The following is a 24,798-nucleotide window of genomic DNA, read 5'->3' on the forward strand; positions in this document are numbered from 1 at the left end:
CAGAGTATTTTTATATTGTGGTATTGCAACTCAAATATCTGCAGTACTTCTTCCACCACTGGATAGATTTATAGTAAACTATGTGTCATAATGAACGTTTTTACTCACAGCTTTATAGCAAGTATGTTTATTATTGGAAGACATTATATTCTGCTGTATTCAGTTTGCTGGCTAAGATTAGCTACACCAGGGGTCTTCAACAGGGGGTCCGGGGACCAGAGTTACTACAGGGGGGCCGCCAAATCACGTTTTTACGTGAACCACTTGAACCCCAGCATCCCTATTCTGAGTGGAACATTAGCCACAAATAGCAGATCTTGCTTGTAGATATGCTATTTTTGGAAAAGAGGTTTGGTGTAGAGGGAAAAAAGACTAAATATTGACAGTTCAAGTGGTTAAATGTCTGAAAATACACATTAATCGAACATACACTGACAATAGTGCTGTCACGTCTATGTAATAGTGCAAGTCTATGAAGCTGTCTCAGAAATCTATGAAAATGTTTAATTTACAATATAATTTTAAACAATATGTAGTGGGGGTCCCTGCTTCTTCTCTCTCTCAGCCAAGGGGTCCTTTGCCTGAAAACGTTGAAGACCCCTGAGCTACACTATATGTACCATGTACGTCGCAGAGTCATATTTTCTAATGAATCGTTCGGGAAAAGAAATTAAGCTAACCAAGATTTGTGTGTGTTTTGTTTTGCTACAGCACAATTCCTCCAGAGTGGACGAGGGCAGCAATGGTTCTGGCAGTGGTGAGGATTACACACCAGAACCACCTGTCCCTCGCAAAAAGTCTGCAAAAAGAGCCAAGAAGGCAGCTAAGGTTGGCAGTGGTCGTGGTAGACCACGGGGTAGAGGTAGAGGAGGGGTCCGGGGGGGCCAGTCTGGAGAGGAACGTCTCCACCCAGAAGACATCCAGAGGCAGGCCCGGATTGGACGGTCTGGCACTTCTGGCATATGCCAGAAGGGCCGGGCAGTCTGGGGCCGCGGCCAACCCTAAAACCGAAATAAAGTCACCAAAAACCACATTTTCAAGCAATTTTTCGCCAATTAACCGCAATTTTCCGGCGCCGCCCGCGGCCGACCCCCGCTATGGGCCGGTAGAGATCACAAATGCCAGGGCCGATTTTCTGTGCCAGTCCGTGCCTGTCCAGAGGATGGAGCAGCTGAGGGAGCAAGCCATCGAGGATCAAAGGGTAACTATTAGGCCTAGCTAGAACAAATGTTTCCTTTTTAATATATATATATATATATATATATATAGCTTAATTTGACATAAAGATCATTAGCCTGTCTTCCTTACTATTATATCAAATAGCTACCAGGGTCTAAGTATGGGGGAAAGAAAAGGAGCATGAAAAAAAAAGTATTTGGCTATTCAGTCAGGTGTTCTAAATGATAAATTTCTGAATTTCTAAGAATAAATTGACCATACAATCATAGTGGTTTCCATGGTGTTTGAGCAGGCAGCCCAAATGTGTATCACTGTGTGCACAGACGACATGTTGCTTTATGATTATGATGTTTATGATATGATATGATATTTATGGTATGGTTTGTGCCAGTGGTGCAAACCACTGGCGATAGATATTAAATCCCCTTGAAATAGGGGTCATATACTGCCGCAGATTTTTCCTTTTTCTCCTCTGTAAATAATAATATAGATATTTGTATTTGTTGATGACATGTGTTCATGTGTTAATATTCTCATAGATAATAGCATTGCTGCCTGAGGAAGAGATATTCTCGAAACACGTGGCTGAGTGCTATGTAAGTCAATTGTTTGTTCTTAATTGCCTATAAAAAGAGTTGTAAAGTCACTGTTTAAAGGCATTAAAACAGTTTTTTGCATACTACAGTGGTCTCCCTCCTTTTTTTGTTTTTAATATTCTAATACGACCACAATGGAAACAAGTCCCCAGGACTTTTTTTGTGTTATCCTTTTGGCATAAGTGCTTTACTGTACCTACATGCTGTTTACATTTTTGACGAATAAAGTATTCAATCAATCAATTAGGACATTCATTTACGAGTAAAATGTTTTATTCAACACAGTAATATTCTAACAAAAAATTACTTACATCAGGCTTATAAGATTCTTTAAAAACATATTCTATTTGAAATTGATATTATATGTGAAACATTTTGAAATCCAGCTTGGCAGTTATGATTTTTATATTACTCAAATTGTTCTCTGTTGAGACCCAAAAACTCCAATGCGTTCCTGGCGAGTAGTTTATCCTGCAAAGAAAAAGTGCACAGGGCATAATTAATGGGTTTTCAGATGAACTGAAAACATAAAAGCCTATGAAATAACATCTGACATGTACTTCATTCCTATTAAAGGGATAGTTCACCCAAGAGACTCAAAGAGCCTTATAGAGACCCAAAGTTGACACTTTGAGTCTCCTACCGGAGCCATCAAATTATTGGCTTAGGAATACGACAAAAACGAAAACATCTCCATGAATTCAAGTCTCCATGGGGTGTGTAATCGACAGGAAAAAAAAGTCATTTTGGGGGTGAACTATCCCTTTAAGTATGGAACCTTATGTATAGGCCTTTTGAGGGTTAGCCAAGAAAATCCATTTGCCACTTTCACCCTGGCGTCTCTATCTCTATTTTGGGCATGTCATTATACAGTAGATGAAATCTTCAGATGTCCGATCTACAAGCTCACAAAGCTTTTAGATGGGCTATTTTCTATTAATTGCAACAAAGTACAGTATATAGGGCTTAAGTGGTTGGTCTTCACTGATCAATTCTAGGGCACCACAATCAGGGCATAGTTGCCTATAGTACAGTAAATACTATAGGGCCTGTAGTATTACCTACATTTTGGGCTTGTATATGCTTTTGAGTTTATTTGCTAGCCAAAGTATAATGGTATCATCGTAAACTCATCGCATTTTCAAACAATTACTGTACCTTCATGGTCTCGTCAAACTCCTCCATGGACTCAATCAATGATCCAGGCTGTAGCTCACCCAAGGGGAATGGGTAATCTGTTCCCAGCATTACTTTATCCTAAATACAGAATAAGTGAATTTGCATTTAATTTAGCAGTTGGCCTACATAATGTCAGTTAATCTTTGTCCCGATTGCAAATTGATATTCAATTTCTAGTAGGTAAGCATTATATCACAGTATCGTCTCCGATTCTTTTATATCGTAATATCGCTAAATGGCATAAGTGTTGTTTTGTCCTGGTTTTATTCACTTACACCTTATCTTACACTTTCAAAAGTGTTCAGAAAATAATAAAAAGATGAAGTGAAAATAGCCCATCTACAAGTCCACAGCGTGTCGCGATATGACAACACGGGTACTTGTAGATGATCTTCTATATTCATTATTTTGTAACATAAAACAATATCACAATATACGATATTATCGCCACACATGTTGATCAAGGTATTTGGTTAAAAAAGAATGAACGTATTTTTCACCCAGCCGTAATTCCCTTTTAGCATGTCCTCCTTGAAACTAAAACCATGTGAAAGACCTTTTATATGGCATGGTTAACAAAATCTGCTCACTTTTCCAATAATATCAATGAGCAGCTTAAGGGCAACGGGGTCATGAACTAGGGAGTCGGTGTAGAAAGAGCCAAGGTATTTCCGAGGGCTGATCTTATTGTCCACAGCACACAAGTCAGGACGAACTTTGTGTCCGTGTTCAATTCTGCCTATGGTGAATGGGAAAGAACCTCCTGTGAACAGACAAATAAACAAGCATCAGGGATCACATACACAGTCAAATCTTATGTGTTAATTTAACTCTGACAGTGTATAAATGTACTAGCCAATTTGATTACATTTGTACACTCTCAGAGTTACAAATGGATGAATTAACTCTTTTACTCTGCATCATCAATAAACCCATTCAGACTCGAATAGAAACCTCTCTGATAGGCAAAACAATCAAATGTAGGTTTTAAGAGTCCCCTTGGCAATTTGTGTAGGATTTCATTATTTTCCAAAAGATCATAAAATCAACTAAATACGATATTGATAATGTAACTGAAGGGGGGGGGAGTTTCACTGTTTTAACCCAGCATCCCTATGTAAATTACGCCACTGCTGAAAAGCATCCCAGCCCAAACAGTAACGTAACTAACAATTGGGACGCGCGACCTGGAAATGACCGCAATAATCCTAAAACGGGAGCAAAAATATTTAAAAATTGGCGGCCTGGAATGGCGCGGCCGTTCTGGAATTGTCCCAAATTTCCAGTGGCCAGCACGTCCCTGCCACCTTTCTTCACCCTTTGAAAATGACTTGCATTGTCCTTTTTTGACTTTATGGATTTTTGGTCTTCATGGTCTATATACTATACCTCCATGAGCAAAGCAGACCTTCAGTTTAGGAAATCTCTCAAAAACACCTCCAAATATCATCGAACAAATAGCCATGGTCGTCTCTGAGGGCATACCTTGAAACACAAAATGCAATAGTTGTTTTTACTCTGCATCCACAATATGGTGACGATTTACCTTATCACTGTTGACTATGGTTCATGCCATTCACTCCTACCTTGCTCTGGATAAGAGCATCTACCAAATGCCTAAATTGTGAATTGTAGTTGATGTAAAGGGTCATTGTTAGTGAGTACGGTAGTTTTGCCTTCGGAAAGGATGAGCATTGGTAGAACAAAATTGATTGGCTTTAATTAACTTATGTGTAACTAAAACTACAATAGCATGTTTGCTAGCATGTCTAAATTGTAAAATGTGTATTAGGCCTTAAGCTACTTGAACCCAAGCATGCTTATATCCGGGGGGAACGTTTGCTAAAAAAGAGCAGATCTACAAGCTCACGTGTCGCAACGCGATGCGTTGTGAGCTTGTAGATCAGCTTTTTTGAACTATTTTAAAATGTTTTTCAAAATAATAAAAACATGAATAATAAGGTTAGGCATAAGGGATATGTGCTGTGTAAGATGGGGGCCCTTAAGGCAATGGACCACTGCTAAAATACTTCTGACCTTGGAGCACATTGTATTGCTTGTATATGCCTCGCTGTTTTAGTGCACAGTTTCAAGAAACTAAATGGGTAATCTGGTTTACACAGCATAGCCCTTCTCCATTTTCTCTAATTATGCAGTGTAAATAAAACATGCATCCCAACACATGCTCCAGTCTAGGAAATGGTATTGTATTGGGTATTGTATTGCACATCGACTGGTCTTGGCGACATATTCGATACCTGCTCTTCCCTCTCCCCCTTACTCACCCACCAGCCAGGGCAGCCAATACTTAGCCATCCTCCCATCTGTCTGCATGTCCCAGGGGTGGACGAATAAGGAACAGTTCAGCTCCTCTGCTGCCTGTACAGAAGACATATTGCACATTACAGTACACAGCACTGTACACACAATCTGGTATAACCAAGGTTAGGGCTGTTCCATGAGCAAGAATGCCCTCTGTATACACAGAGGAATGGAATAAGAGCATAGCACAAGTACATTAAGTACAGTGCAGCCTATTACAGTAGCTACCTTCAAAACCTGCAGGCACATTTCTTTTTAGACATCATTCATCTCAGTGCAATATTACCACCTTGTGCACCATGGGGGGCTTAGCGGAAGTATACAGTATATAATTACAGAATATAAATGTCTCACAGCATAGACAGGGTCGAGTTCAGGGGCGTTGAGTTCCCAGTCATTGATATGGGAGCCAATCTGCACGCCAGGGAAGCCCAGCTCCTTCACACAGCGCCTCATCTCCTGCACAGCCAGGTCAGGGGCCTGCATGGGAAGGGTGCCCAGACCCACGAATCTCCTGGGGTGGCTACGCACCGTCTGGGCCAAGTCATCATTCAGCAGGACACAGAGGTCCAGGGTGTCCTGGGGTTTGGCCTGTAATCAGATAATATACTAGAAATACTGCATCGCGGTTGTGTGTCTCTCCACCAACCAGTTGCTTACATCCATGTCTGTCCAGACTCATATAGTCTAGAATAGATTATGTATGTAATTAGTCTATGAAGGAATTTAATGAACATGTTTTGTGAGATCACAGTGACCCTGACCTTTAACCACCTACTTCTAGCTAGTTAATCTTTAGTCCAAGTGGACGTGTCTGCCAAATGTCATGAAATTCCTTCCCGGTGTTCCTAAGATATCGCGTTCAGAATGTTGTACAAAAATATAATGGAATCAAAAGAGTCATAAAATAAATAAAAAAATCAAATCATGTGGATCTCAAGATCAACATTGGAGTGGCGTGTCTTCGTGTGGATCTCGGACTGCACGTGACCAGCCTGTGCATCAGTTGTCTATGCGGTGTATCTATAATGTAACTATAATGTATGACTCCAAATTTGGGCAAGGTTTCAGCCCGATCCAAGCCCCATTGACTTCCATTATAAAATTAAAGTTAAATATTTCAAAACATATTTGACAGGTACTTCATCGGCCCACTGGTGGTGTGCAAAATTAATTTGGCGCTGATCATTAAAGCAGTATGCGAGATCAGCTCCAGATAGCTCACACAGACAGACTGACGTCACATAGACGGCTAGCCTCCTGCAGAGCAACATCGTACAAACTAACTGATGACAACAAACAAACAAGTTAACTTTGCAGACTGGGATGTGGCCTTACCCAGTAACTGAACATCACAGGAACAGTGGAAAGCGCTTGAACTGTAACCCCTGGATGCAAAAACAAACAATCATATATTTTTGTACATAAAAGCTACAGTATAGTGTCGACGCATTGTTCATGTGTTTATTATTTTTTTCACTTTATTTGAGCAGATCCTAAGAGGCTGGGAAGGAGACTAGCATAGAGAGACAGTAGGAAGACAATTGTCCATATGTAGCACTGTACCAGTGTAGCCCTGACTGAATACCAGCAGCCTAATATTTCCCTTGGCCAAGAGAGGATTCTCCTTTGGGTGAGCGCTAGGTGTTTGTTTTCCAATGCAGTTGACCTGGGTTCGGATCTGAGGTGGTCACACATACCATATTGATCCATATCCTGTATCCGTGCATTTGCATCCCAGCAGTTTTCTTGGATCACTCTGAACAGTTTTCCATCCTTCATCATCTGTGCTTCACCCTGAAATACAAGAGAAATCTGTGACACCATCCACATAGACTACATACACTATGGTAAAAGCCTGCAAGTTGCACGTTGCACTGTGAGGGTCTGTTACGCTTTCATGGCTTTTCCTGTCAACTCTCAACATCTCTCTGCAGCCACATGATGGCAGCAGAAGGCTGATTCATGTTTCTCTGACACTAGCCGAACATGAAGGAGAATAGTGAAATTCCCAACTTAATTTCAGTGTAATCTGCTATTAAAAACTAACTGTAGGTAAAACCTGTATCTAGAGATAGGGCCTCAAGGCTCATATAATTACACATGCAAGCAGTTCGGGGAAAATCTAACCATATTGGGCATATTCACAAGTGCACTTAAGTGTGTCTTTGAGCCCAGGCTGTCTATATCAAATCTGGATCATGTTTTTATCAGGTTCAGGGTTTTGTAATGCCCAGGTCTCTGTGTCAGAGGCTATTTTTACTGCAGTCGTGCTGTGTGTCATGTCATGTATATAAATATATGTCCTTATGCTTAGATAGATCATGCCAAAACACCAATGACTGATGGAAAAAGTTGCACTGCCTCAGCAGATGCCTCAGCACACTGTATTTGCTTGTGTTCTGTTCTGTTGCAGCCCAGTTCAGAGTGAATCATTGCGCTGATCCAGTAACTGCACGCTGAGTCCTGCAGCTGTTCCCACAGCGAGACCCAGGATGACAGGGTGAGGTGGAGCTAGCTACCTGCTGTGTCTGCTCACGTAGCACACGTCATGCAATTGCATGCATGTGCAAATGCTTGCGTCAGCGTGCACGCACACATGGATGTGACGCAATATCACACACACACACACACACACACACACACACACACACACACACACACACACACACACACACACACACACACACACACACACACACACACACACACACACACACACACACACACAACACACATACACATGCATGCATTTTACACACACATTGTTAAATAAAGTGACATCAAGAGACTCACCTTGCAATGATGGTGAAGCTGAACAAACCCACCATACCCATACCTCTGAAACGCACACAACCAGAGATTTAGTTTAACAAAAAAAAGTACAGGCTTTTATGTAGTCTATTGGACTACAGCTTAGATTTAAAACATGCTTTAGTAAACTTTAACACAGCTGTTTAGAAGAAGATGGGCATCTATACCGTCCCCATTTCACCAAATTCAACATAGACCCCTGAAGCTTTTGCTAGGAATTTCTGCTTTATTGCAGCAGGACATGCAGCAAATATCCTGAGGCAGGAATTTAACACAGTATTTTGCGGTCATGCATTAACCACTAGATTACCCCAATATTTCTGAGTCTCCTTCCACCATGTTACAAACAACGAGCATTACTCAGCAAGGCTACGGAATTACATAAACCAATACTGCTTTTCATTCTGTGGTACAGACACACAGAGATGGCCATGACCCGGCAAGCTCCAGCTGGCCTTGCTGTTAAATTATGGCCATAAACGGTCATATATTCATTTAGGGATAATTCATCCATACCTACAGGCTACTTTCTGCACTGATCAGGGAACTTGAGAGAGGAGGTTTAGTGTTCATCCTTAAGCACATAATCCCACTCCTAACAAGAAAGAGATCTGAATCTGTTGAAATGTCGACTGGTATGCATACAGATGAGCCCTCAAATCATTTGTATGTGTGCAATGCAGTCTGTGAATCCCCATCTCATACCCTCACAGATGATTATAACTGTGCGCTTTGTTTGGAGTCGAGAAGAATGCAAAGTGGATTGTATGGTCCTGAGCTTTCAATGGAACTAATGTATATCTGTTGTTGTTTAAGGTTTGCTAGTTTATTAAACTAGAGGTTTGGGTCGCTATGCGGCCCTCTCACATCTAGAGGTCAGGCCGCTATGCGGCCCTCGCACCCACGTCGCACAGCCATATATGGAGATCGCTGATAGCATCAGTAGTATATACTGTAGATGACTCGTTAGTCCCAAACCATAGTCTTCCCATATTAAAATTGTCTAATGGGAGGGCAGGCTGTCGGGGCCGCCGGGCCAGCGCACCTCTGACGCCACTCTGACGTCACTCTATGGTGCTGGCTATGGAGCTGGCTGATTTGTTTGCGCCTGATGCCATGACGACACATTGAGGAGGTTAGACAACACACTCCATATTTGGACATAGCTGCATTGGGAACTCCTTATATGGTTATGGCTGTGTCAGAGTGAGGTTAGAGTGACGTCAGAGTGACGTCAGAGGTCTGCCGGCCCCGGCGGCCCCGGCGGCCCCGACGGCCTGCCCTCCCATTAGCCAATTTTAATATAGGAAGACTATGGTTTGGGACTAACGAGTCATCTACAGTATAACATTAGCATTAGCAGGTAGTACAGTTAGGCTAAATGTCTTCTAAATGTTTTTGCATTTTTCCAAATGATATTGTTGAACAGGGGAATGCTTTGGATAATGTGCTTGATGAGCACACTCCATCCTTCCTTCACAAATGGAACTGAAAGCATGTTCAAGACAAAAATAAAACTATATGTCTTCAATAGGCTCAGTCACTGAGACTATAGATTTCGATTACAGTTTTGAACTAAAATAATTGAACAGTTCTGAATGGAGTTAGTTTAGAAAAGCTAAACTATAAGTGACTTATTAAGCATAAATACCATCTTTTATTACTCAGTGTCCATAGCCATGTAATCAAGGTGGATTAGCCCAGTGGTTTTGCAATCTGGGAACCCCCAGGGGTCCGTTTTGAGAGGGATTGCAGGGGGTACCCAGACAAATGAGTCGTTTAATGTCACTACAATTCAATTCACTTGAAATTATTACAAAACAAAACAAAATTAATGACTGTCCTAATAATGTGTCAATATCACCACTATGTATCTACTGCATTTCTCTGACATTCAGACAATTAAGTCAAAACCTATTTCATATCAGTGTTCCAATGTTATAATGTGGTTCTATGGCCAAATGAAAGTCAAAAAAAGACTTCTAAGCCTGATGGGGGCGAGGGAACAAGACGAACTCCCTCTCCACTCCACCACCAGTGAACTTGGCCAATCATTAGCCAAAGCCTTGCATTCATATTGACACAGACAGTGGAACAGACGCCACAGCACAGCCAGGCCGGTGCCAGCAGCCTCTGATTAAAGTTTAACCAGCCAGAGAGAAGAACACAGATTTATGGGGTGGACCGACCGTGGTCTATTCCAGTGGTTCTCAACCTGTGGGTCGGGGTCCCCATATGATTTTGGGGGGGTCCCAACAGTGAAGTGACAATTTAAGGACTTTTAAGACCATTTAAATACCTTTTTTTTTTTAAAGACAGAAAAAAGACCATTACTGCATTCAAGAGTAATCTACAAACTACACAGTATACTATAAAAACTAGTCAAACTTTGGCCAAATTGTCAAATAATATAAGAAAGAGTTCAAAATTGTGAAAATAGCCGATCTACAAGCTCACAACACCTGAGTGTGTATGAATGTAATAATTACTTTCCACCACTGAGGACTAGCCTACTCAGATTTTGTGGGGGTATTCTTCTCTTCCAGTGCCTACCTGCTTCAAATCGGGCCAGTCCTTTGGTAAAATATGATTATGTATATCAATCTTCATCCTGCTGATCTCTTTTACCGGCTTCAAGTAAACGTGGATTCTGTAACTGGTGTTTTACACAAAGTCTGCCAAAACAGCTTTACAAACGTGTAGGTTGTTCCCCGCCCAGCTGTCCCCTGTCCCCGGCACGAACCAATGAACTGATCCGATGTAGATACACCTTCAACCTGCTCAAATATAGGCTACAGTGGTGGGAAAAGTACTTTTTTTGTTTTACTTAAGTAAAAGTATCAATACTGCAATGTAGAAATACTCTGTTACAAGTAAGTCCGGTAATCAAAATTTACTTGAGTTGAAGTGCAAAAGTATTGGCATCAAATTATACTTAAAGTACCAAAAGTAAAAGTACTCATTATGCAGAATGTCCCATTTCACAAGTTTTCAAATGTATACATTTTTTTAAAAACCTTTAAAAATAGCATTCGCAATGCAAGGCATTGTGAGCTTGTAGATCTGCTCAAATGGCCGAAATGTATATAGGGCTGAAGTGTTTAATGTATGTTTTGTAATAATAATCCAAATCTACAAAGTAACTATTGTAACCAAAGTTTTCAAATACTTTTAGTGGAGTAAAAGTACAATATTTGCCTCTGAGATGTAGTGGAGTGTAAATGAAAGTACTGAAAATTGGAAATACTCCAGTACAGTAAAAGTACCTCAAAATTGTACTTAAGTAGGCTACAGTACTTGAGTAAATGTACTTGGTTACTTTACAGCTGACCACTGTGTTTAATATCAGTATGGACCTGATCTATTCCAACTCTCCAAAAGCCTTTGGAACAGGGGTTATCATGCGTAAATGTGCGCCACCTCGTGGCCAATTGTCATGCTCATTAGCATAACACTGTGTAATAATGATAACAATAATTATTATTAAAGTTTACATAACTTTACATTAGCAAACTCTCTCTCTCTCTCTCTCTCTCTCTCTCTCTCTCTCTCTCTCACTCACTCTCACACACACACACACACACACACACACACACACACACGGCGCCTAGTAGGCGAGTAAGAAAAACACAAAGAGATTTACTTGAAATAGCATTACTGAAAGCATGATGAAATAATAAGTGCCCAACAATCCTTCATTAAGTGGGGCAGTTAAGAAGTCAGGTGTTTTAGGTCAAACGTCACTCGTGGTAACGTCACTTATACTTTCAAATCCCCAGTGTAATTGAAATCTAAAACAAAGAGCGTATGGAACCAAATTCTGACCCGTAGGTTCCATTTGTACACTCAGAGGTGAGAGGTCAATTCGCAATCAGTACAGGATTGTACAGTGTAAAACTAAAGCCTATGGACGGTAGTCTACTATATGGGAGTTGCCAGTGGTGGAAAAAGTACTCAAATGTTGTACTTAAGTAAAAAATATTAATACTGCAATGACATGTAGAAATACTCTGTTACAAGTAAATGTCCAGAATAAAAAAAATACTTGAGTAAATGTACAAGAGTATTGGTATCAAAATGTACTTAAATGATCAAAAGCAGAAAGTACTCATTTTGCAGAATGTCCCATTTCACAAGTTTTCAAATGTATAAAAATCTATGGAAAATAGCAGATCTACAAGCTCACAATGCCTTGCAGGATGTGACTCATTGTGAGCTTGTATCGGCTATTTTCAAATAGCCGAAATGGGTTGAAGTGGTTTATTTATGTTTTGTAATACAAAATCTACAAAGTAACTAAAGTTTTCAAAGAATTGTAGTGGAGTAAAAAGCACAATATTTTCCTTTGAGATGTAATGGAGTAGAAGTAAAAGTACTCCAGTAAAGTAAAGGTACATCAAAATTGTACTTAAGTAGCCTAAGGTACTTGAGTACATTTACTAGTTACTTTCCACCACTGTAGCCTAGTATATTATGGGAGTTGCCAGGGGGCTGATGGAAGAGGTAGGGAGGAGGAGAGGGATAAAAAAATAAAAAAGAACCTGCTGGTACCGCCTTTCAAATCGACAGCAGATCAGATCAGATCAGAGTGGTATCGCATCGCTGCATCTAACCTTACAAGTAGCTACGTGTTTTTTAATAAAGTCACTTACAAACAATTCAATTCAAGACACTATTATTCTCTTTCTTTTTAGTTTTATTGGCGTGTCCTCTCGTCGAAAAGAAGGGGATAGTTGGGTGGGTAACCGGCAGACTCGCCCCAAAACACGCTCACCCCCATTTTTTTCCGCGGACCACCGGTTCTTGTAGTCTAGTGTTTGTTTTTACTGAGGATAAGGTTAGGAATAAAGGTTAGGTTTAGGCATACTTTAGCCTGAGTTTACTTTTAGGAATAAGGTCAGGTTTAGGCATAATTTAACTGAGGTTACGTTTAGGAATAATACGGTCAGGTTTAGGCATAGTTTACTGAGGTTTATACGTTTAGGAATACCAGGTGAATACCGCCGGATTTGCCCCGGGGCGACTGTGTTTTGGGGCGAGCGTTTTGGTATTCGTTGTGTAGCCGCTGATGCTGAGGAGATAAAAGCCCCGTATCTCCAATAACATCTCATCTCTTCTCGCCATCTATCCTCTATCTACCCCCCTACGTTGAGTCGACACACCGGTGGCATCGCTGCCCCTGGATGGCAAACCGGTGTGATTGATTTCCAGCCTCTTCCTTGGACTTATAATTAAATCCTGACATAAATAAAGAACTTCAACAATGTCAGATCCGACGACCCAAGACGGTTCCTACCCTGCTACCACTGTCCCAGACCCGGCCATCGTGGACCCGTCCTCGGCAGTGCGGAACGGCCAGTGCGCTCAGGATGGCTTCGCCAACAACCACCACCATCCACCTAAAAGAGGCAGCCAGCCCGACCCGTTCATGATGTCGGGCCAGGAGGAGATGAAGATCGGCGACAGTGTGGAGGGAGAAGGTATACAACTTCATGTTATTCCTCCTCCACATGCTGTTTGCTGTTTGATCAACTTATCCCCCCGTGTGGATGTTTAAAGCAGTGGTTCTCAAACCTTTTTAAGGACCCCCGGGCCAAATGTATATATGTATTTGGCTGCGGACCCCCCTCTGAAAATGTTTGTGCCAGGGACCCCCCAGAAGAAAAGATTTGTGTAAAAAAAAATCGCAATGATTCAAAACACTTTTTAAGATTTTTCAAAAATGTTCAAAAATAGCAGATGTACAAGCTCGCAGCGCTGTGAGCTTGTATATCTGCTATTTTTGAATAGCCAAGGTAACACATTTTGTTACCCCTAGGGGTCCCCGGACCCCACTTTGAAAACCAATGGTTTAAAGCCCAACACAGGAGTTATTTTTAGACGAGGTTATTCTTAGCCATCCAAGCCCCGTTTCTCATGTGAATTTGAATAATTTATGATAGCCAGAAATCAAATGTTATAGGCTTCTGTAACAGAAGTTGAGGGAGTTCACCAGTTATCATTTATCTAAAAGCAAAATCATAGTAACTCTCTCATACTGTGGTTCTAGGGGTTTATTTTAAGGATATATATATATATATATATATATATATAACTATATATATATATATATATAACTATATATATATATATATATATATATATATATATATATATATATATATATATATATATATATATATATATATATATATATATATATATATATAACTATATATATATATATATTTATATTTATATACATATACATATATATATACATATACATATACATATATATATATATATATATACATATATATATATATATATATATATATATATATATATATATATATATATACATATACATATATATATACATATATATATATATATATATATATATACATATACATATATATATACATATATATATACATATATATATATATATATATACATATATATATATATATATATACATATACATATATATATATATATATATATATATATATATAGTTATATATAGTTGTGGTAAAACAAACAAACTCTCTCACACACACACACACACGCACGCACGCACGCACGCACGCACGCACGCACGCACGCACGCACGCACGCACACACACACACACACACACACACACACACACACACACACACACACACACACACACACACACACACACACACACACACACACACACACACACACACACACACACAAACACACTCACACACACACAAACACACTCACACAGTATGGTCAAGCCTTTCATTAGATGGTCATGCCTAATATAAAACGTGTGTGTGTGTGTGTGTGTGTGTGTGTGTGTGTGTGTGTGTGTGTGTGTGTGTGTGTGTGTGTGTGTGTGTGTGTGTGAGTGAGTTTGTTTGTTTGTTTTACCACAACTGTCAAGATGTTCCTCCAGTCATGCCTTTTCAGGGAATTATGTAAGCTGTGACAAGTTCTCTATGAGAGGTGATATGCAATACCGCACGCACGCACGCACGCACGCACGCACGCACGCACGCACGCACGCACGCACGCACGCACGCACGCACGCACGCACGCACGCACGCACGCACGCACGCACGCACGCACGCACGCACGCACGCACACACACACACACACACACACACACACACACACACACACACACACATCAGGTTTTATGAGGCTACATGTGACCATCTAAGCCTATGCCGCAACATCAAATTCACAGTGTATGGGTGTATAGGTTGTTTTTGTGACTGTGTTGGTGTGTGTGGGTGTGGGCTGTCAGATTGGAACCATTCATATTTTTCCATTAACTTTCTGGGCATTGGAAAGTTGCAAAAGCAAAAAATGGCAGAAATAGGCGAACATTCAGGGAAAATATACAAGCTCACTTCACTTCACATTGTGATGCATTGTGAGCTTGTAGATCATCTATTTTTGCTATTGATGTACAACAAAGTATATAGGATTTAAGACAAGTACTTAAAAAGTCTGGCCAGTAGAAGAAATGGCAGCACTATGTTTTGTCTGAATGAAAAATTCAACATGGCGTTCTTGGTCCCAGTATGCATCTACCTCGACATAATACACCAAGTACACATACTGGCGCGGGATGTGATCTCTCATAACTCACTATAATCTCATTCATTATCCTATGTGTATAGCTTGCCTATAAGATCACATACAAAGCATTCCCTCTGTGGATCATAGGATGTTGTTTGTCTTTCTATAGGCTTGAGGTATTATGTCGATCTAGTATCAGTACTTGACTTGATTGCAAAATATGCTATTAAAGTGATTATTATCCCAGATTCCCATAATAATCTTCCATACTTATATATCAGTATATCAGCATGTTATGACTTGAATAACTAATCAATACAGAAAAGATTCTTACATTATTCTGACTGAAACCACTATAGTCAGTACAGCTATCCCCAGAAGGCTGAACATGAGTTTTCCTATACCAATTCCTTAGAGCAGCCCTAAGGTGTGGCAAGTGGTATATTCAATGTGGAACAATTAGTTTCTTTTTTGAAAGAGATTCTTGTAGCTCTATCAGTGCAGTGGAAGTAACAGGGAAGGCTAGATGTCATCGATGGTTAAATATGCCACAAAGGTCATGGGATGGAGCTAACTTAAAGAAACAATATGTTGTGTGTGCAAAGAAAGACCATTAAATCACCAAACAAACACACATCAAAAGCATTTAACTCAAGGATCAGTTTTGGGTCTTCATATTCAAAGTGTTAGCGATTATCTTAAGGGCTTTAGGGAATCAGGCTAAAGACTGTTTTTAATGATTATAATATGCGTAATTATGTTATGTAATACATTTAAAAGAACACGCTAGTGTTTCATTTTAGATACTTTACCAGGATACAGCCAGGTCCACTCTGCTCATTAGGTGATGTTAAGGAAGCATCGTTAAGCCCAGATGAGTGTGAGGCATACAAACTCATAGAACTATTATAATGCACCAGCAAGACATGAATGAAAGGAAAGGACATTAAGGACAAAGCTGTTTGGCATCTACAGCAGTGCTAGATGTTTGCGCCTGTCAACACGCAAGCTAACACTAACTAGAACGAACACGCACACACGCACACGCACGCACACACACACACACACACACACACACACACACACACACACACGCGCACACACGCACACACGCACGTGCACTTGCACTCACACTCGCACTCGCACACACAAATACAGTCAAGCTCTCCCTTGTGCTCTTGTTCACTCTGTCTGTACCAGCCTTCCCTCCAGTTTTCCTTAGAAGTTGCATCAGTCTTTCTCCTATTTGCATAAAAGTTTGTGCTATGTGGCTCATGGAAAGCCTCTGCAGTCATCTGATCCTGCCTGCTGTATGCCTGGGCTTTTCAAACTTATTTATCGGATGACCCACATTTAAAAATAGTTTTCCCTGAAGCCTAAAACAAACTGTTATCATTTATTTGCCCTAAGCAAAATGCTCCGTTTGAGACGATATGAAATGATTCTTTGAACCAGCTAATCTGGAGAGTTTTATTCAGCATACCATCACATTGTACATCGTTATGTCAGGACAGCTACAGAGACACTATAGTGGACCTTAACGGTATAACGGTCCCTGATGACCCCAGAATTGCAGTGTGCTGCTGATTTGCAAACAACACACCTTCTACTGCACCTCTCCTCCTACACTGGTGCATGACAAGTCCCCAAAATACCAAATAAGCAGGCAGGGACAAACACACCACTTTGGCTCCCGAATTGGTCGAACTCACCCATTCGCTGCACGCTTCACGCCAGTCTTCCTGCACCCAACTTCTTTGAGACATTCTTTGGCATTTGGGGGTGTAGCAGAGTTTGCCATATTGTCTTGGAAGTGCAAAAAACACAGGTATCAGGATTAGGCCTGTCACAATTACTACATACATAATCGTCTAAACGCAATTTTCTTTAGGTAATCGCAATTATGTTCGCATAATCGTCATAATCGTTTTCATTTTGAACAATTTCCACACATTTTCAAATATTAAAAAAGGCGTCACGTAGTATTTCTGCTATTTTTGCATTTTAAAATTATTAAATATGTCAATAATTTCTTTGCATACTTCAGTTATTTGTCATATCTGCCCTGTGCAATTTTTGATTACAAAGCCTATAAAAGGCTTCATATGTTCCAATGTTCAATGCCAAACACACAATTAAATCGTTAATCGCAATTATTTGAGTGACTTAATTAATCGTCAACTTGTAATCGTGACAGCCCTGATCAGGGTTGAGTTTGTGAGACAGGTCATATAAAAAATGTTTTATGTCCTAGCGCAAAACAATGGCCAACATGAAAAATGAAGCTATTCATTTTTCTAGCTCCCTAGCCACAGAAAGGAACCAATTCCACACAAGAAGCACCTTTGTTTTCACTTCCACACCCACGTTAGATCGATTCCCCTATTTGCACGTGAGTGTGACATCATTGTAGCTGAAAGAATAGGACCCTGTATTTGTCAAATAAAATGTACCCTACATTTCTCTAGTGAATTTAGAGACTGAGAGTGTGTCTGTGTGTCTGTGTGTCTGTGTGTGTGTGTGTGTGTGTGTGTGTGTGTGTGTGTGTGTGTGTGTGTGTGTGTGTGTGTGTGTGTGTGTGTGTGTGTGTCTGTGTGTGTGTGTGTGTGTGTGTGTGTGTGTGTGTGTGTGTGTGTGAGATGGGGGGCTGTAGTGGGAAGTCGGTTAGACAGCACGGTGGAATGTTGCCTCAATCTGCTCACATGATCTATGGCTGGGGGATCAGCATAGAAGGCATGTGCTTTACACTTGCACGCACGCGCACACGCACACTCACTACACAGACACCTCTACCTCTTGCTCTCTTTCGTACTCTCTCCCTCTTCACAACCTGGTGGATCTTTGTGTATAGCTTTACAACTTGCAGTGGAACGGGCAGTTAATTGTTTGTTAGAGCTTTTCATACATGTACAGTATATGAGCCTTATTTTGTCATAGTGCGCTGACTATTTCATACTTAAAAAATTGTAGATCTACAAGCTTCACAGTGAGCTTGTAGAATGTACACCTTTTTTCACTCTCTGAGCACTCATGACACTAAAGTAGTTTTCACACAAACTGTCTTTGCCTGGTGTTAACAGCACAAGCTTCAGAAAGACAACATCACAGACTAAAGCCTGAGTTATATTTGGTTGTCTTTGCCTAGTGTTAACAGCACAAGCTTCAGAAAGACAACATCACAGACTAAAGCCTGAGTTATATTTGGTTGCACGGCGGTGTCACACAGACATCAGGCATTTTACAGCTTTTCTGTTTTCTTTTAGAAGTGAAGGACTCAAATCAACAGGAAAGGCCTTTTGGTTTCGTCTTGTTTCTGTTACATTTTTAGCCGCTCTAGCAGCAGCGTTCTAAGGATGATAAAACAATTATGAATAATAAAACAATAACGCAAATAACCAATGGTTAATACATCCGACATAGGAAGTGTTTCTGAGTTAAACCCAGTTCATAAGACCAATCAGCAAATAATATAATGTCTCAAAATCTGCTGCACGGACCTAGGTGGGTACTCTATCAGTGGTTCTCAACTTTTTCTGAGCTCTGGAGTCTGGACTACTAGCATATTTTGAATAATGCTCAAGGACCACCCCGCTCCACCTCTGTGTCTGACTCTGCTCCCTGTTTTAAACACTACTTAAGCATCTCATGAAACGGTTCAATAATGTCCATCGATGAGCCAAACAGAACAAATATTGGTTCTCGTTGATCACAAAATTGCAGTGTGCTGCTGATTTGCAAATGACACACCCCTACTGCATCTCTTCTCCCACAGTGACGCCCCACAAAATACCAAGCGCACACAGTTGGGGAATATCACGCCACTTCGCCTCCGGAAGCGGTCAATTCATCCATTTGTTGCACGCCTCACGCCAATCTGCCTGTAACACAATACTACTGTATACTCATCTTATGATATTGAGTCTGTCATTGGAGCTAGAGGAACTGTACCACATGATTCCTCTCTGTCTCTCTCACACACACACACGCACGCACGCACGCACGCACGCACGCACGCACACACACACACACACACACACACACACACACACACACACACACACACACACACACACACACACACACACACACACACACACACACACACACACACACACACACACACACACACACACACACACACACACACACACACACACACAGAAAGAGTGGGAGAACCATGAACTTGTGACTGTATATAGCAGTACAGATTGACCTTACCCTCAGACACACAAATCATGTGATCTTCTTTGAGTTTTCCTTTCCTTCAAATAAACAAATTACTTCTTGATTAATTGATTGCACAACATTAACACAGAGAGCAAATCCAGGATAAACGAGTGGAGAGCCTGTTTCTGATAGATTCTCATTATGTCAACAGTATAGCTTTTTAATGAGGCTGACTCTTAGGATGGTACTGAAGTTAAATTATGCACCCCAATATGTTTTAAAGAAGAAACCCGTCCTGACTCCTGTACTGAGTGAGCTGAACTGAAGCAGCGTGACAGCCAGAGGGGAACGTTCACTCAAAGTATTTTTCTAGATGATATTTCTCAAACTAACCGTCAAACGTTACTGATCAGGGTCTGGAATTTTTTTTGGAAAAGGCTTGAAAAATATTAGGATGTATGTGCAATTCTCAAAAAGAGCTTAGACCATATCAAAGGGCCTTGCTTTTATTTTTATTGTGGTATGGTTTTACATTTGCTTGTACTGTGACTTAATCAATCTCTGCTCGTATTGTCCTTCAAAGCATAGATAACATGAGCACAGATACAGGAGATGCAGATAGTACTTACTACTTACAGCCAGATTACCAAACTCTGTGATGTCACAGGGATGTACAGCTCCATAGAGAATGAATTATGAAAGCTTGCCATGGAAGTGAGCAGGCCATTTATTGACATTAAAGGCTATGCGTCGTGGTGTAGGCCTATAACTGATCTAGTTAACGTAATAGCTCATTTGGATGTTAAAGTCCACTCTCATTAACATAGCACAAGTCCACAAAGTAATCTTTTCATTGGGTGTCACAGCAAATATCAGTTCTGTCGTCTCTGATGTTAGAAGGAGGCTGTTCAAATCTGTTCACAAGTCCGTACAAGCATTGCAGTCCATACCCATTCGGTTGATCGGATTTTCAGTAAACCTCTGGAACTTTCTGTTCGAAATCGATCACCTGGGATGCTTAAAATGGATATTAAGGAAGTTACTGAGTTTCTCTCCGCCCTCTCTGCAGGTCTTCTGGAGAGCAGCATGCGTCTGAAGCCCCATGAGGCTCAGAGCTACAGGAAGAAGGCTCTCTACGTTTCCTGGGTCTCCATTGTAGTCACACTCATACTGGCAGTGGCAGCTTTCAGTAAGTACATTTAATCAGGATCATTTCATCCATTCACCTGTGTGGTAAAGTAAAAATGATTGTCTTAGCACATTTCTCCAACAGTGCTGTAGTTGGAGCCTTGCTATAGGGAGTTCAGGTGAATTACCTGCTGTATGTTCAGATCTGCTCCATGTCGGCACCTAGTCGATGCTCTTCCATTTAGAGTTACATCCTTAGGATGTAGTTGCAGTATGTGTAGGTTTGAAGCTCATAAACATGTTTCCTGTCTCTCTCTATTGTATGACTGTGCAATAAAGCAGAGATACCGTAACAATTGTGCAATATTGACAAAAACATCACATTTGGCTTAATTGTTGAAAATTCTTCAGAAATTGAAAGTGAATTGTAAAAATAATTTATACAGTATTATATATGATTGATGAACCAGTGTGATATAGTCCCTCTCTCTTACAGTATGCAATGAAATGCTGCCTTTGCTATGTGGACATTGCTGTAGATAATATTGTTATTAATTGCTCGGCCCTACTAAATAAATAATGTTTAGGAGTGAAACATTTCAAGGTGAAATACTATATATTTTAAATATTTGCAATTATGGTGGGGTGAGCAGTTTGTTCTCCATTCTGAATGCTAACTTATCTTATTTAGGCTGAAAAAATTAACATACGGAAAGTGTCCATATAGTTCTGTCTCGTTTTAACAAGATACCATTGGTTAATAAGGTTATAGAGAAGCTTGCAGAGAAGCTAATTCCTAGTAGTCAGTATTACAGTAAAGGGCAGACGTCTCCCACCATGTGATTTAACATCCGATATAACGGCTCATACACTGACACTATAGCGACCAGTGTGCTATCTTGTGACTGCAGTCATGTCATCGATGGAATCATTTCAAAAGCGCTTTTCATGAATGGGTTGAAACAGCATCATCATTTTCCGCCTCTCTGCTCATTCAAAGTCGTGTTTGGGTATCTTCTTGAGCTGCGTTGTGCTGCTCTTGTGACTGTTATGTTGATACCTGATACAGTACTAAAAGTGTGATGTTGCTTTGTTATTCATGTTCATGCTTTGGTTTCAATTCAGTTTACAAAACCTTCTTCATCCACTGTTAGCAGTTGGGGATAAAGTGTGTTCCTGTGCAAATGTGATCTTCATTCTTCTACAATCTCCCAGACAGTTTGGGAATTTGAAGTGGCAAAGTGTGGACTTTCAGCAAGCGTCTTAATCCTGTAGGGTTATTTGAGTATTTGAGTGCTTTCAATTGCTTTGAAAAGAAACCTTTTGTTTACATGCCAAAACAATTACCAATTAAATTTGATTTATTTAATTAACTATTACTATTACTTAATACTTGTATTACTTATTGGTATTTATTAAATATAGTATATAGTATAATTAAATATTCAAATATGTTTTGACACAGAATCAAATGTTTTATTATGGTTATGATTCACCAGGAGCCTGGATAGCTTGGTTCCAGGCTTTAAATAATTCATATGAATATTTGCAGAAATCTCTATGGGAAAATGTATTAATTTTCTATCTGTGGCTCCACAAAATGGCCGACACTGGTTTGCCCTAAATGGCCATTACTCAGTGACCATTGCTCTGCTCAGCGCAATATAGGACAATATTTGAAGGCAGTGTAGCAGCCTGAAAATCTAGTTTATAAAACCCACAGACAGATGTAACCACTTTCAAACTGGTGCCCCTCTTTGCGCATATAATTATAAGGCAAAGATTAAAACATTTGTTCTAAAACTTTCCAAAATAGCAAAACTATCTGATCTACAGGCTGACATCACGCTGCCTCGCAAAGCGCTGTGTGCTTGTAAATCAGCTATTATCGTAGTCCAAGTATAAAATAGGGCATTATTTTAAAACATAAAAAGACGAAATATGGAGAAGTTCCAGCCTGACAGTGGTTATGTATTTCAACAGTCAGTGTCATAAAAGCGTCTTTCAGAATCCTTCTCGGAGTGTGTGCAAGCTCTATAGAAATTTAAATAATAATTCAGAGAGGTAAATCTGACAAACGTGAAAAATAGAGCTAAAGCAGAACTGGCTTAAAGAGGTGAAGAGAGAGAATGAGAATGTTTGCGAGTGTGTGTGTGTGTTTATTTATTTGCTTGTGCATGCGTGCTTGTGTGGGCTTGTGTAAGTAGTAAACAGATATTTTAAAAATATAAGTGAAAACAAGTGAGGTCCTCCCACAGAAATATGACAAATATGATAATATATGTGTGTGAGAGAGAAAGAGAGGGAGCGGTGTAGAATCCAAACAAGGAAAAGTTATGACTGCAGTCCCAGTAGTGGGGGGGGGGGGGGACCAGGTTCCAATATGAATAAACTAAACACTTCCCTCCTCCTTATGCAGACAGGACAGCGAGAGAGAAAGTGAGAGAGAGAGACCCAGATAAAAGAGATGCATAGACACAGAGAGGGGGTGGAGAGAGAGAGAGACTGGGACATTCGGTAAAGCAGGGAGGAAGGCAGACAGACACAGAACTCGTCGGCGATGAAAAACAGCAGAACAATGAGGCACAGACACGATCAATAAATGTAGAATACATTAAACAAACAAAAAAAAACGATAACAGATGACGATAAACAGAAAAGTAAAGAGAGTTGAGGGACGGACAGACAGAGAGCTAAAATCCTAAAAGGTGTGAGGGCGTCGGGGGGGGGGGGATGAGACAGGATGGGATGAGGCGTGACAGATGGACGGGTAGGCAGGCTGGAATCAGGGATTCTGTGGTGGTAGTGATGTCTCAGCTTTAAACAACGGCACCCTCATCCAACCTGTGTCCTAGTTTGAGAAGTTTTACTTCTCCCTCTCTCTTCTCCCTCACTTCTCCTCTCAGTCTAGTTTTCTATTGCCTCGTATTCTTCTCAGTCTGCACTCCCACAGTCTTTCTCTCCCCCAATCCTCTCTCTCTGTCTCTCTGTCACGCACGCACGCATGGACGCACGCACGCACATAATTCCATAAAGGCCTGCAGACCCTCTGCCAGTCTTTGGCCTTTGGCAACATTCTAACATTTTAAAAGGAAACTGGAAAGGGTTCAGCTCGAATCCTTTGTGGCGTAGTTTTCAGTTCTACACCTGAATAACATCAATGGTGGCTCAATGATGGTGCTTGCAACCTTCTTGAGATCTGCTTCAAGCGGATGTCTTTTCTGCTTTTACCTCTTAAACCAGCCAGACCAGAGAGGGAGCAGTGAAGCGCAATGGACATGCTGGTCAATCATAGGTACTGCAGCTTATTACGGTTGGGGCCAGACCATAGAGTTAAAAATAATAGAGAGGGCACCCGAAATCTCCTCCCATCCACTTGCATTGAGTTGCTCACCCAGCGCATGGGCCTGAATCACCCCTTCTTCCGGGTTGGAAATTTGGTGGGCGCGGCCTATTTTGGGCCCCAGTGCGTCACTTCTGTGACGCGTTTTGCGTCACAGAAGCGCGCAGCCCCGTGCGCAAGCTCGTGAGTCGAGCCCATTGGTCGAAACCGTTTTCGCTCGTTCATGTTGAGGTACTAAGCTGCAGTACCATGAATGGCCAGCATGTCCATTTGGCTTCAATGAAACCACTGGGTTCTGGGGGCTTGGGCCAGACACACGAATGAGCGAGCGGTTTCAACCAATGGGCTCGACTCACGAGCTTGCGCACAGGGCTGCGCACGGAGGTGACGCAAAACGCATCACATAGGCCCCAAATAGGCCCCGCCCGTCACATTTCCCAATCCGGAAAGGAGGGGTGAAAAGGGAGTATGCGCTAGCTGCGTGAGCAACTCCATGCAAGTGGATGGGCGTGGATTTCCGG

General features: G+C 40.9%; 2 protein-coding genes across 2 annotated transcripts in view; one reads left to right on the top strand and one right to left on the bottom strand.

The window, feature by feature from the left end:
• Positions 1-2,183: 2,183 nt before the first annotated feature.
• Positions 2,184-10,700, bottom strand: acmsd (aminocarboxymuconate semialdehyde decarboxylase; the record flags this gene model as incomplete). Its single annotated transcript, XM_080412426.1, has 10 exons — positions 2,184-2,246; positions 2,934-3,032; positions 3,545-3,717; positions 4,344-4,439; positions 5,240-5,333; positions 5,631-5,867; positions 6,615-6,664; positions 6,977-7,073; positions 8,073-8,117; positions 10,644-10,700. 10 exons carry the CDS (start codon positions 10,698-10,700, stop codon positions 2,184-2,186), a joined length of 1,011 nt encoding a protein of 336 aa, XP_080268552.1.
• A 2,653-nt stretch (positions 10,701-13,353) lies between these two features.
• tmem163a (transmembrane protein 163a) overlaps positions 13,354-24,798 on the top strand; it is a gene marked incomplete at both ends in the record, with an annotated part of 108,204 nt that continues 96,759 nt past the window's right edge. The window contains 2 exons of the mRNA XM_080456920.1: positions 13,354-13,570; positions 20,876-20,995. Coding sequence (XP_080313046.1) covers positions 13,354-13,570; positions 20,876-20,995 — 337 coding nt within the window. The remainder of the gene's footprint in view (positions 13,571-20,875; positions 20,996-24,798) is intronic.

This window comes from Gymnoscopelus braueri (genome assembly GCF_963280865.1).
Source record: "Gymnoscopelus braueri genome assembly, chromosome: 18".
Taxonomy (NCBI): domain Eukaryota; kingdom Metazoa; phylum Chordata; class Actinopteri; order Myctophiformes; family Myctophidae; genus Gymnoscopelus; species Gymnoscopelus braueri.